The sequence below is a fragment of the Bubalus kerabau genome, chromosome 17, assembly GCF_029407905.1.
Source record: "Bubalus kerabau isolate K-KA32 ecotype Philippines breed swamp buffalo chromosome 17, PCC_UOA_SB_1v2, whole genome shotgun sequence".
Classification (NCBI taxonomy): domain Eukaryota; kingdom Metazoa; phylum Chordata; class Mammalia; order Artiodactyla; family Bovidae; genus Bubalus; species Bubalus kerabau.
The window spans coordinates 51,113,261-51,127,042 of record NC_073640.1 but is presented as its reverse complement, the minus strand read 5'-3'; the positions used below and the strand labels follow the sequence as shown (position 1 = coordinate 51,127,042).

The following is a 13,782-nucleotide window of genomic DNA, read 5'->3' as shown; positions in this document are numbered from 1 at the left end:
CCTGTGGCTCCATTTCACTTAAGGTAAAAATGAGAGTCCTCACCATGGCTCACAAAATCCCAAGTGATCTTGTCTCCTTTCACCCTCTGTCACGCACTCTGTCCCAGCAACACTGGCCCCTATCCTATTCCCCCAATGTTCCAGGACTTTTGTACTTGTTTCCTGTGCCAGGAACACTGTCTCCAATCTCCGCAAGGTTCCCTCCCTCACCTTCTTCAGTTCAGTACTCAAAGGGGACCCACCTAGAAAGTCCTCCCTGACCATTTCTTATTGAAAACGCAACACCCCGGCACTGACACTGTTTTCCCGCCTCCCTATTTTACTTTTCTCCACCGCACTTCCCACCTCATGACACCTTATACACTTTACATATTTAGTATAATTGCTTGTCTTACCCCACTAAAATACTGTATGCTAGGAAAACAAAATTTTTGCTTTAAGCTGGTCAATACTGTATACCTTGACTCTAAAAAGTGCCTGACACGTGGCTGAAGGCAGAACGTATTTGCTAAATGCCTATCTATTGTCTCCTGCAGCCCCAAGTGTGAAGCATGTATCATGAGACGGGGCTCACTCTGTCCCCCAACCCCTGCGGAGGTCTTGCCTCTTTCTGCATCCTCCGTGCCAGGGCAGGAAGAACACAGAGAATGAATGAGCAATGCCCCACCCCCCCCGTCCCCACCTTGCCCACCAGATTCCCGTGATAGTAGCGGGCGCCGAGGTCCACGGCTCGATGCGTCTGCGCGACCGCCCGCTCCTGGGCACCACGTGGCGTGGCCCGGGTGGCGGGGGCGGACCTCGCGCCCCCACCTGCCCCCGCCCGCGGCCACGCCCGCCGCGCCTCAGGGGCGGCGGCGCGCATCCTTCCAGGTCTTGCTCCGTTTTCCTTGCAGTTCAGGTCCGCTGGTGAGGCGGGGCCAGGCCACCGAGGCTGTGCCCGCGACGCCGTCAGGGACGCCATGGCCGAGGCGGCCGAGGCCCCGGTGGTCGTGTTCCGCCGCTGGGCCGTGGACGCCCGGTTGGCTGCTGCCTCGTTGAGGTCGAACAGCATGCTCTGCACGTCGAAGTGGGCGAAGCTTTTCTGGCAGACCCACGGCCGACTGGCCTCCGGGGGGCTCCGGCCATCCTCGGCCTCCCCGGAGCACCGGGCCGCTTCGCCTTCGGCTCTGCTGCTCCGCAGCTTCCGGAAAATGGACGAGTCCACCTGGTCCCCGCCGCCCAGGCCCCGCAAGGGCTTCTTGCGGGCCTTCTCCTTCTCTTTCAGGGGCTGCAGCGGCAGCAGGCTGTCCTTGGTGGGCTGCCCGTTGCGGGCCTCCCCCTTGGCTGCGCCGCCACCGCCCCCCGAGACGTGGGGACCGGGATCTGCCCGCAGGAGCTCGGTGAGGCTCGGGGTGCCCCGGGCCTCGGGCTGCTCGCTGCGGAACTCGTTGAGGATGTCGAAGAAGCTCTGCTCGGGCACGCCCTGCACGTCGATGGAGGACGTGCTTCCGTACTCGCGGAAGAGCGGCAGCGCCCCCGTGTGGCGGGCCGCCCGGGGCTCCGCCGTGTCCTCCACGTCGCACTCGCTGAGGGTGATCTCGCTGCTGCTGCGGTTCCGCAGCGGGAGGAAGGCCCGGCCGGGGGACCGGGGCCACCCATCCTGGAACTCCACATCCTTAGACCGCCTCCTGGCGAGTCGGTGCAAGGCTTTGGACCCTGAGGAAGCCGGGGTAGGGGTACCGGCCGGGGGCTGTCCGTTCTGTTGTACGCTTCTCATGGCATGGGCCGCCTTTGTGGCCTTCGTGCCATCTGCGTCCAGGGAGGGGCTGGGGTTGTTCTGTTCTCTCAGGGCCTCCCGCTTGGGCGGCCAGTCGGCCACCCGGGCGCGCACGCCCATCTTGGGCATGGCGGGGGTGGTGGGGCTGGGGCGGGTGGGGGCACTGACCGTGCTCTCGCCCACGGGCTGGGGCACGCTGCCGTTCTGCACCCAGAATCCCAAGGGAGCGTAGTCCCCTGTGTGCGGCCCGGGCAGGACATCGGCCGCCCTGGCCCCACAGCCGGCTGCCAGGTCCACACCATCACTGGGGATGGGCCGATAGGTGGTCATAGTCCACGGGCGCTGGAGTGCTGCTGGCCCCTGAAAGTTGTAGACTAACTTTATGGGGTCCCCTGGCCCTCAGCCATTGTTCAGGGCCACCAGTCCTAGGATGAAGGATGCTGGCCCCTGAAGCCTGATGGGAAGGTTGTGAGCCTGTGGAGTCCAATTCTCCACCATCGCTGTGGACAGCAGTGCCTGGATAACCTCTCAAGGCAGGCGCTGTCCCGTGGCCTCCAGACTGAGTGGGTCAGCGGGGCAGAGCGAGCAGCAGTTGTGTGTGAAGGCTGGTGGGCTGCAGGGCCGCCTTCCCTGCCATGCTGAAAAGGGAGAAAAGACAGAAGTGAGATGTGAGGTTCCTGCTGCCACAGAATGACTTATTTTTTCAACTTTACTTATTAAAAAAAACAAAAAAACAACTTTTATTATGGAAATTTTCAAAGGTACCCAGAAGCAGGGAGAAGAGCATGATGAGCCACCCTACCAGCTTCAACACCATTATTTCTCATTCCTTCCATCTGTTCCCCCACTCCTCCATGGTGTTTTTGACAGGACTGCTCTTGTTTACTCACTCAACTGTGTCCGATTCTTTGCGACCCCACTGACTGTAGCCCGTCAGGCTCCTCTGTCCATGGTATTTCCCAGTCAACAATACTGGATTGGGTTGCCATTTCCTTCCAGAGGATCTTCCCAACCCAGGGACTGAACCTGAGTCTCCTGCATTGGCAGGTGAATTCTTTACCACTGAGCCACCAGGGAAGCCCTTTGACAGGATATTTTAGAGTAAATCCCAGACATCAGGCCATGTCACCTATAAATACTTTAGCTTATATCTTTAGATGATAAGGGCTTCAAAAAAAATAACCACGATACCTTTATCATAGGGGCTTCTCTGGTAGCTCAGACGGTAAAGAATCTGCCTTCAATGCAGGATAACTGGGTTTGATCCCTGGGTCGGGAAGATCCCCTGGAGAAGGGAATGGCTACTCACTCCAATACTCTTGCTTGCGAAATCCCATGGACAGAGGAGCCTGGCAGTTTACAGTCCATAGGGCTGCAAAAGAGTTGTACATGACTGAGCGACTAACACTTTCATTTTTTTCACTTTCACCTTTATCACACCCATCTAGATAAATAAGAATTCTTTAAGGTCAGGTAATAACCCAAATGAATTACATTTCCCCCCCATCATCTCAGAAGTGTCTTTTGAGAGGTGGTTTGCTCAAATCAGGATCCAAACAATATCTTTGCTCTGCTCTGGCAGATTATATTTCTCAGGTCTCTGCTACTCTACACCTCCCCCTCCCCATCTAGATGATATTTACTTCTGGAAGGAATAGGGTCACTCATCTCAGAGAGTTTCCCACTTTCAGGATCTGGCTGGCTATTCTCTGTAGTGTCCACGCATGTTCCCCCGCGCCCCCTCTGCCCCGAGTCCTGACTACTGGTGGCTGTATGCAGAGGCTGCCCTGTTGTCTGTTTTCCAGTCCACCTGACCATTCACCCACCAGAAAGGAAGTGAAAAAGATGGAGGAATCACCATGAGCACTGGTGGATTTTGCGAAGGGACTGTCTCTGGAAATCTACGTGATTGTTAGATACTATGAGAGCTAGTAGATCAATTCCCATCACTACTTCACTGAGATCTCCCCAGTAGCTTCTAATTTATTAGAATAAAATCTAAATTGCTCCTGCTGGCTCACCAGCCCCACAGGACTGGCCAGCCTCTCTGATGCCTCTCCCTAGCCCTAAGATCCCATCACACTGGTCTTCTTGTCTGTTCTTCTAACACATCCAGCCCCATTCGGGATACGTGGGGAATCTTTCCTTGGTTTTTCACCAGGCTGGTTCCCTCACTTGACATTCACTCTTTAATGAAGCCTTCCAAAACCACCCTCAAGGCCTATTCTCTGTCACTCTTTCTTCTTTTTCCTTGGCAGTTACCACTAGCTGAAATTACTTTGCTCATTATCTATTTACTGACCATCTCCACCACTAAATGATTCGTTCCAGAATGGCAGGGGTGTCTCTGTTGTTCACTGATGTAGCCCCAGTTCCCAGAACAGTGTCTGGGACCCTCATTCACTCTTTTAGTGTACGAACGAGTGAACAGGGAGCTTCTATCTAACTTGATGTGTATATGCACCCTGACTTGCAGGCCTCTGGGGAAGGGAAATTCATCCTTCTTCTGCCCGGCAACATCACTTCCGTTTGTCTCCACTCTGAGCTTCTGGAAGATGAAACCCTCAGTGGGGAAGGAAGGGGAAAGTGGATCATGGCCTGCGGCAAAACCTGCTGCTTGGCCCAGCAGCTGTGCCCTTTCCTCCTGCCAACCAAACTGATTCTCTACAGGGAGGCAGAGTGCTGGGTCAGCGTCTGACTCAACGGGACCGCAACTTTTCTGTCCCTTAGAATGTGGAGCTGGACACAGCCACTGTGGTCGGTGACTGTGCATGCTTTCTGAGTGAGGAAGTCAAAGGCCTCCTGTGTGAGAGTATGAGTGTGTGTGTGTGTGCACATGCACACACACGTGCAGGAAGCATTTCACAACTCCTGCCCAAAGGTATGGAGTTAGTTGGCAGAGAGGGAGCGAGCAGGAAGCATGAAGCAGATTCATGGAGCAAAACAGTGAGGAAAGCCTATGTGTGCTAAGTCGCTCCAGTTGTGTCTGACTCTTGGTGACCCCCATAGACTGTAGTCTGCCAGGCTCCTCTGTCCATGGAATTCTCCAGGCAAGACTACTAGAGTGGGTTGTCATGCCCTCCTCCAGGGGATCGTCCCAACCCAGAGATCGAACCTGCATTGACTGGTGGGTTCTTTACCACTGCTCCACCTGGGAAGACTCCTGAGGGGAGCCTGTAACCTCTGAGAAAATGAGAACCAGGTGAGGGGAGAGATGTGAGGTGGGGAGCAAAAGGGGACCCTTTTCCTGGTTCCCCAAGAGCACAAGAGCATTCCTGAAGAAGCTGCAGGGAGGCACACAGAGGAGCGGGTGGAGAAGGGGCAAGAAAGTGGAAAGTCCCCAGGGCTGGGCTGGTTAAGGGAGATGGAGGCCAGGTGAAGCTGTGGTGACCTGGCCAGCAGAAGTGTCTTCTGAAGAGGCAGGTGGGCCTCAGCTCCTGCAACTGAGCCTTGCAGGAATGTGAATGCCTGATCATGGGGTTTTTCAAGACAAAATGGAAGTCTGGAACTGTATGCAACATCTCCCAGTTTGAAAAAACAAAATCAGCAGCTATCACAGCAACAAATTTATATGCAGAGATGACCTCTAAAAGGATTTTCAAGAAACCGCTCATGGTGATCGCCTCTGGGGAGGGAAATTGGGTATCTTTTCCCTCCACTCCCAGTCCCCTCCCTCCCCTGCTTAGTGTATTTTCCTTAGTATATATTTCTCTGATTTATCCCTTGTCTCCCTCTCCAAAAGAATGTGAGCTACTGTGTATCCCCATGCTCAGTCATATCTGACTCTTTGTGACCCCATGGACTGTAGCCCACCAGGCTCCTCTGTCCATGGGATTTCCCAGGCAAGCATACCAGAGTGGATTGGCATTTCCTTCTCCAGGGGATCTTCCTGACCCAGAAATCGAACCCCCGTCTCCTGCATTGGCAGGTGCATTCTTTACCACTGTGCCACCTGGGGAGCCCGTGTATCACCACGATCTGTGTTTTTGAAGAAGGGGTGGGAAGGAGCCTTATTTTTCCCTGCACACCGCTGGCAACTGGATAACTTGCATGTATTTCTAGTCAACAGAATACCTCTCAACAGTATTACAACACATATCACCAGGAAGGCCGACAAAGTCAGCATGTGGGCCGGATTCGAGCAGAGGCTGCTGGTTTGTGACTTTATGTGACTGGTCTTCAGCTTTGCCCGCAATGAGGGCTTGAAGGCAGCCCCATACTCTGCTGGGCCCCAGGTCCCAGGCCAGGCTGGGGGTCCAGGCTAGCAGCACTCAGCAGCTTGCCTGTGTCCTGGGGTCAGCCTGGCAGGGTTCAGAGGATCAGTCTTCAGAGGTCCCGTTTGGGCTGGTTGGGAAAAAAAAGTGGCCGCAAAGCAACCCTGACTTACTTATGCAAACACTTCTGACAGATGGGCTTTGCTGATGGCATTTTGTTCCCGCTCAGTTAGAAACCCCCAATTCGCTTTGCTCTGTGAAAACACACAGATGTTCTCGAGGCCTCAGCCTCTCTGCACAAATCCCTCCCCGAGCAGGTGCCACTGCGTCTCCCTGTGACATTCCCAGACTGAGTGTGTGATACCCGCAGCCTCCCTGGGGCTCAGGGACCGGTACACATGGGTCCCTTTCCAGCTACCTCTGTTGAGCTCCCTCTGCCTAAAAGCCCTCTGATCATCCTGATGGAGATGCTCACGATATGAGAGCCAGCCTGCCTGGGTTCAGATACTGCTGTGCCATGGACTAGTCACTGAAAGCATGACTCAGTTCTAATCTGTAAACTGGGGATAATACCCTCTAGCTCAGGGTCCCTGCTATTATCACCATTCCTTTTCGTCTCTTTGGCAGGAGCTCTTCCCCCTCCCCCAATGACAGAAGTGCACGGGGCTGGGGGAGGGGGGGTGGGGAGTGGGTACAGGACCTCAGCAGAGCATGAAAGGCTGGAGGGTGTCCTGCAGTGACAGGGAATATGGATCTGGCTTTTCCTACATGTGACTTGCAAGGGACGCTTGGGTTCTTTTCTTTCTTTTTTAAAAATATGTACTTGTTTACTTGGCTGTGCCAAGTCTTAGTTGTGGCACATAGGATCTTCGATCTTCACTGTGGCACGCAGCATCTTTTAGGTACAGCATATGGGATCTAGTTCCCTGACCAGGAATTTAAACCCAGGCCCCTGGCACTGGGAGCATGGAGTCTTGCCCCTGGACCACCAGGGAAGTCCCTGGGTTTCTTCCAGGGTTGCTTGGCTTCTGCCTGCTTTTTACGATTGCCCCTCTGGCCCCCTTTTGATTCTTTTTTTTCCCCCCTTTTGATTCTATGAGGCACTGATAAATCTGCTTCTGCCCAAGACTGTCAAGTCAGGCTTCTGCTGCTGGCATCCGAGGACCTTGACGAATACGCAGTGCTGTGAGCAAAGAAGGCAGCCATGAGTGGCAGAGGAGATCACACGGGGTCCCGGCAGTGGCACAAGGAGAAGCAAGCGACAATGGGAGGCATTTGGCTGCAAGTAATGGTATCACCCAATGGTGTCTTGGGCAATGAAGACATTTCATCATCTCATGGAAGAAGGAGGCCAGATATGGCGGCTCCAGTCTTGGACCAGGTGAATGATGTCAGGCACTTTCTCTTTCTCCCCAACCGCTGTCCTGCAGTGTGCAGCTGGCTTGCATCTTTGACTGTGGCCTCATGGTCACAAGCTGGCGGCTATAGTCATGCTTCTCGCTGCACTATTGGCAAGGGCTAAAGAAAAGATGATGTAAGACCATTCTTCTTACCTATCTGCTCTAATCAGGAATGAGGACATTTGCCAGAACACTGCCCCTACCTCCACAGACTTTATGTCTCATTGGCCAGAATGTGGTCACTATGGCCACTCTATTTGCCAGAGAAGCTGGTGAAGCAAGATCTGTGACCATTCTGATTGCCCTTGGGCCAGGGAGGACTTATATCTGGGGCTGGCCAAACTGGTTCCCTGAAAACATCAGGGTCTGTTAGAAGAGCAAGCAACTTATGGTATATCTGTGTAAAGGTTCCCTGACTGTCATTTGTGAGATGCTGGGAACTAACTTGGAGCTGAGAAGACACTTCCTTATCAGGTCCCCAAAGCCTGGAGGCTAGAACAGCAGACTAACAAGCTAGCATCATGGCCCCAGCTTGGCTCTGAAGGGCCCTGCTCTGCAGGGCCACAATGTCTACCAGAACCTCACAGGGCAGAGCAGAAGGGACAAACACAAGTCTTCCAGTGTTAAGACATTTGTAGTTTGCTCCATGACTTCTTTTTTCTAACAACAGCCCAGATTTCCCTGTGAGAATCTGCCTCCTCTAATCTCCATCCAATAGGCTAGAGAAGGGCTTCTTCTCGAGGTCAGGATTAAATCATGTGACCCAATCAGAACCACAGACTCAGTGATGGCTTTGCTAGAAGTGCCGGGGCTGAAGATTGTGCTTTCTCCTCTTACCCCAAGTAGGAGAGGAAGTGAAGGATGGAATCATTGCAGCCTCTTGTGATCATGAGGGGAGAATCGTTGGTGAAAAGTGAAAGAAAGTGAAGTCGCTCAGTCGTGTCTGACTCTTTGTGACCCCATGGACTGTAGCCTACCAGATTCCTCCATCCATGGGATTTTCAAGGCAACAGTGCTGGAATGGGTTGCTATTTCCTTCTCCAGGGGATCTTCCTGACCCAGGGATCGAACCCAGGTCTCCCGCATTGTAGGCAGATGCTTTACCATCTGGGCCACCAGCAAAGTCCGTTTGTGAAAGGGGCTGAGGTTACAGACAATCTGGGGGCTTACAGTCACTATGTGAGTCTCAACATCAGGCCTGAACCTGAAGCCAGCCCAATTCTACCTTTGGACATTTTAGTTACATGACAAAACAACAACAAAACAGATATAACAACTAGTGATTCAGCCATTTCTGGCATATACAAGTCATTCATTTGACCAGTAAGAACTAGTTGGTTCTTAAAACTTATTCATTCACTCACACAACAAATATCTCCCACATTCTTAAAGCACTAAAAACTTACTCACTGTGGAGAAAAGGGAATCCTCTTACACTGTTGTTGAGAATGTAAATAGGTGCAGCCACTATGCAGAACAGTATGGAGGTTCCTTAAGAAACTAAAAACGGAAGTACCATATGATCCAGCTAGCCCACTCCTGGACATATACCTAGAGGAAAACATGGTTCAGAAGGATACATGCACTCCAACGTTCATTGCAGGGCTGTTTACAATAGCCAAGACATGGACGCAACCTAAATGTCCATCGACAGAAGAACGGATAAAGAGGATGTGGTACACGCTAATATATATGATGGAATACTACTCAGCCACTAAAAAGAATGAAATAAGGCCAGTGCCATAACATGGATGAACCTGGAGATCATCATACTAAGTAAGTATGTTAGACAAAGATCTAGAAGTGGAATCTAAAACATGATACAAATGAACTTATTCATAAAACAGAAACCTACTCACAGACTTAGAAAATGAAGTTATGGTTAGGAGGGGGAAAGGGTGGGGAGCAGAGTGAGTTAGGGAGTTTGGGACTGACATGCACACACTGCTGCATTTAAAACAGATAACCAATGAGGATCTGCTGTACAGCACAGGGAACTCTGTGATCAACACTCTGTAATAACCTAAACGAGAAAATTTGTAGAAGAATAGATACATGTTTATGTAAAAGTGAATCACTTCACTGTACACCTGAAACTAACATAACATTGTTAATCAACTATATTCCAGTATCAAATACAAATTTAAAAAACATTCACTCATTCAACATTTACTAGGCATGTATAGCTCATTCTTTCCACAAACACTTCAAATCTGTTATTCAATAAATTTTTTAAAGCATCTACTATTATGTGCTACTGTTGCAGGAAGTGAAGATAGAGAATGGACCGTGTCTTCTTTTAAGAATGTACATCCGGTAGAAGGAAGCCAGAGGAATGAGTAAACAGAGACAGAAAACAAGGGACCTTCAAAGGCAGTCAGTCATATAAAGAAGTCAATGCTGTGACAGGATGGGAGGAGGTCCTACCCTGAAGGCTCAGAGAGGGGGTGCCTTCTGATGGGGGTCAGGACTAAGAGAGGGTGCCTGTTGTGTTCCAGGTGGGCTGATGAGCAAGACTGACTTGTCCAGGCAGGAAAGCTGGGAGAGGCCGTGTACAAGGGGTTGTCGGAGGCCATGGTTCTCTCCCCCAGCTGTCCATTAGAGGCACCAGGGGAGCTTTGTAAAAATACAGGTGTTCCCATTCCTTCTTCAGAGTGTCTGAATCACCTGGCTGGAGGTGGGGCCCAGGCATGAGCGTCTTTTAAGAGCTCTGCAGCTGACTCCAATACGCAGCCAGGGCTGAGGACAGAGGGAGAAATAGAGACAGCAAAGAGAGGAGGGTCTGACGTCAAGTCTTGAGAGGCCGCAAATGCCAGAGGGAGCGAGCACACCGGTCCCAGGGGGCTCAGGCCGAGGGACAGGAGGGCAAGTGTGACACAGGAGGGCCTGGAGGGGGATGTGGTCTGGGAAGGACCAGGGGGTCCACAGGGCTGGATGCTGCCAAGAGGATCACCTTTGGTGGCAATTACTGGTCTGAAGAGGGTGTTCCTGGTGGCTTCAGTGGTAAAGAATCAGCCTGCCAATGCAGAGACACGGGTTCAATCCCTGGGTTGGAAGATCCTCTGGAGGAGGAAATGGCAACCAACCCCAGGATTCTTGCCTCAGAAAGGCCATGGACAGAGGAGCCCGGTGGGCTACAGTACATGGGGTCGAAAAGAGACACGACTGAGCAACTGAGCACACGCAGCATCGGTCTGAAGCGCACTGGTGATGACTGGAGGAGGTATTTTGGAGGACTGCCGCTCCAGGGAGCCTAGTTCACACCCCTCAGCCCCAGTGTTGCTGGCCCACACGCTTTCCTTCCGTCAGCTCTTCCACAATCCAGGCAGGCTTCACCTCTGTCCTCCCCTGGCTGAGCTATCCGGGCTCTGGGCTGCATACACACTCACCTACAAGAGTTACCCACTGGATTTTTAAGAAATATATTTTATTTATTTGGCTGTGCTGGGTTTTAGTTGTGGCACGTGGAATCTAGTTCCCTGACCAGGGGTGGAACCTGGGCCCTCTGCATTGGGAAGGTGGAATCTTAGACACTGGACCACCAGGGAAGTCCCAAGTGCACTGGATTTTTAAGCCTCTGAATATCTTTTGTTCTCCTCAGGCCTTGAACAGCCCCAAGTCTGTGGTGGACTGGAATCTAACATATGTGTTCTTGCTACGTGGGTTGGCAAGAGGGGAAGGATAATATGGTGGTGATGTTTGTAACAATAAGGCTAACACTATGAGTTCGGATGGATCACATGTGGAGCTACCCTCGTGGGGTGTATTAACTTGTGTGCTATCATTATCCTATTAAGTAGGAACCCTAGCATGCCCATGTTACAGATGAGGCAAGGGTAACAAGGCCAAGTCACAAGCTGGCAAGTGGGGCAGCTGGGATGCAAACCTCGACAGTCTGGCTCCCATACCTTCCCTGCTCCACTCTCAATAAAAGATACAGCAGGTCCCATGGGTGTGCTGTATGAATACATGAGTGACGCATGTATCTTTGGAATCAATTCATAAGGACAAAGCTCTAGAATGTCAGCAACAGCTCAGCAGATTTCAGATTAGGAGTCTGTTTTCTTCCTCCTATATCTTTCCTCACTTTATTGGAAATCTGAGCAAACGCAGGACCGCTTTAGAGCTCCCCTAGGAAATGAGATGGATGGGAATCTCAGAAATCTCATTAGAAACTTATCACGGCAGAGACTCTGCTCCATCAGCCCAAAGAACAAGGAGCAGGGCCTTGACCACGGCCATACACTACTGCGATCTGTTCTATACTCTCAACAGTTCTGACACCAAATGTGTGGGTTTTCCATACCAAGCAACTCTTCAACTGGATGTCCTGCAATTTAGCTCAGTCCTCAGACTAACTACCTGGAGTTAGCACAGACCCCAGAGGTGAAGGGCTTATTCTGATAAGACTGTCCCCACCTCAGACCCCAAGAGCAAGAAGCAGGTCCCCAGGTTCCCCGCACTTCTGTCCGACTTGGCTACAAATCAGGGGCTCCCAAGAGCCTTTCCTCAAGCTCCATCATGTGTGGTAACAGCTCACAGAACTCAGGGAAACACTACTTCCTTTTTTTAAAGATTCTTTTCCCACTTAGGTTATTGCAGAGTGCTGACTAGAGCTCCCTGTGCTACACAGTGGCATAGTGTTAGTTGCTCAGTCGTGTCCGACTCTTTGTGACCCCACGGACTGCAGCCCACCAGGCTCCTCTGTCCATGGGATTCTCCAGGGAGAGTCCTGGAGCGGGTTGCCATTCCCTTCTCTAGGGGATCTTCCCAACTCAGGGATGGAACCCAGGTCTCCAGCATTGCAGGCAGATTCTTTACTGTCTGGGCCACCAATGCTACACAGTCAGTCCTCATTAGTTATCTGTTTTATATATAGTAATATGACTTACTATTACTGGCTTATTAACAAGGATACACATGAACAGTCAGATACACAGGACGCAGCCCAGAAAGGTCCCAAGTGCAGAAGCTTCTGTTCCCATGGAGTTTGAAGTGCGGTGCCCTCCCAATGCATGGATGAGCTCATCAACCTAGAAGCTCTCTGAACCCTCCTTTTCGGGGTTTCATGGAGATTCCGTGATGAAGGCGGGGTTGATTGGATCACTGACCACTGGTGATTAACTCAACCTGCAGCCCATCTCCCCTTCCCAGAGGTCAGGGGGTGGGACAGAAAGGCCCAACCCTCTAAGCACGTGACTGGTTCCTCTGGCAACCCTGAAGCTATTCAGGGGTCCACCAAGAGTCACCCCTTCAGCATAAACTCAAGTAATGGTTGAAAGGAGCTTATCTTGAATAACAAAAGAAAACCGTATCACCCACATCTCTCAAGAGTTTTAGAAGCTCTTGTGCCAGGAACCTGAATGAAGACCAAAATATTTTTCTTACTATATCACAATATCACATGGTGACAACCTGTAATTTAGTATTTAATCTCAAAGAGCCCCGTGAATGGGTGTTTTTAACTAAATGTTCCTGGGCATCCAGGAAGGGTCCATGCTCCTACCTAGGAGTTAAGGGCAGCCCCCACATGGGCACAAGCAGCCATATAGAACTATTTCACTCAAACAGGTCAGAGTTCCCAAGTGGCTCATCCTGCTTCTAATGACATAAATCGGTTAATAGTCTTTTCCTCCTGAAAGAATAGGAAGAAAATTGGAATTACGCACTGAAATTTTAGGTATGCATATTGGTTGTTGCTTGTTTGTTTTAATATTTACTTATTTAGTTGGCTGCAGCATGTGACTTCCGGTCTAGTTCCCTGACCAGGGAATGAACCCAGGCTCCCTGCATTGGAAGCATGGGGCATTAGCCACTGAACCACCAGGGAAGTCCTCACATTGCTTTATTTGAATCCAGCAATTCCCCTTCTAGGAACTTCTCCCTGAGGTGTTCACCCCAATGCACCTTGACAGATAGGCTCAAGGTGGTTCAATCACAGGCGCGCTCACACTGCCCCATAGCTGTGATACGGGAGCGCTGCAACTGCCCCAGTGCCCAGGAGCAGATGATGGGTTAAGTGTGTCTGGCTGCCTTTACTCCAGGGAAGGTGCTGCTGCTGTGATCAACAGTGAGGGAGCGCTGTGTCGTGTAAGGGAATCGTCTCCACGGCCTGAAGTGAATGAGCTTGGCTCCTACTTGTGGAGAGCTTACTGTGCCCCAGGTGAAATGCTTACACACATGCACCCATTTCATCCTCGTGACTGGCCTGTGAGGGAGGAACTAACTGAGGGACCTTTAAAGACATTTAAAGACAATGCATGGACCTCCCTGGTGGTCCAGTGGCTAAGACTCCTCGCTTCCAATGCAGGGCTGGGTTTGATCCCTGGTCAGGGAACTAGATCCCACATGCTGTAACAAGGATCAAAGATGCTGAGTGCTGCGACTAAGACCTGGCACAGCCAAATAAATA

At 51.4% G+C, this 13,782-nt stretch overlaps 1 protein-coding gene across 1 annotated transcript in view; it reads right to left on the bottom strand.

The window, feature by feature from the left end:
- The window catches only part of SIPA1L3 (signal induced proliferation associated 1 like 3), a 254,992-nt gene that overhangs the window by 105,129 nt on the left and 136,081 nt on the right, over positions 1-13,782 (bottom strand). Inside the window, exons 5-6 of the mRNA XM_055553137.1 lie at positions 683-2,394; position 84 (exon numbers count right to left, since the gene is read on the bottom strand). Coding sequence (XP_055409112.1) covers position 84; positions 683-2,086 — 1,405 coding nt within the window. The 5' untranslated portion in view covers positions 2,087-2,394. The remainder of the gene's footprint in view (positions 1-83; positions 85-682; positions 2,395-13,782) is intronic.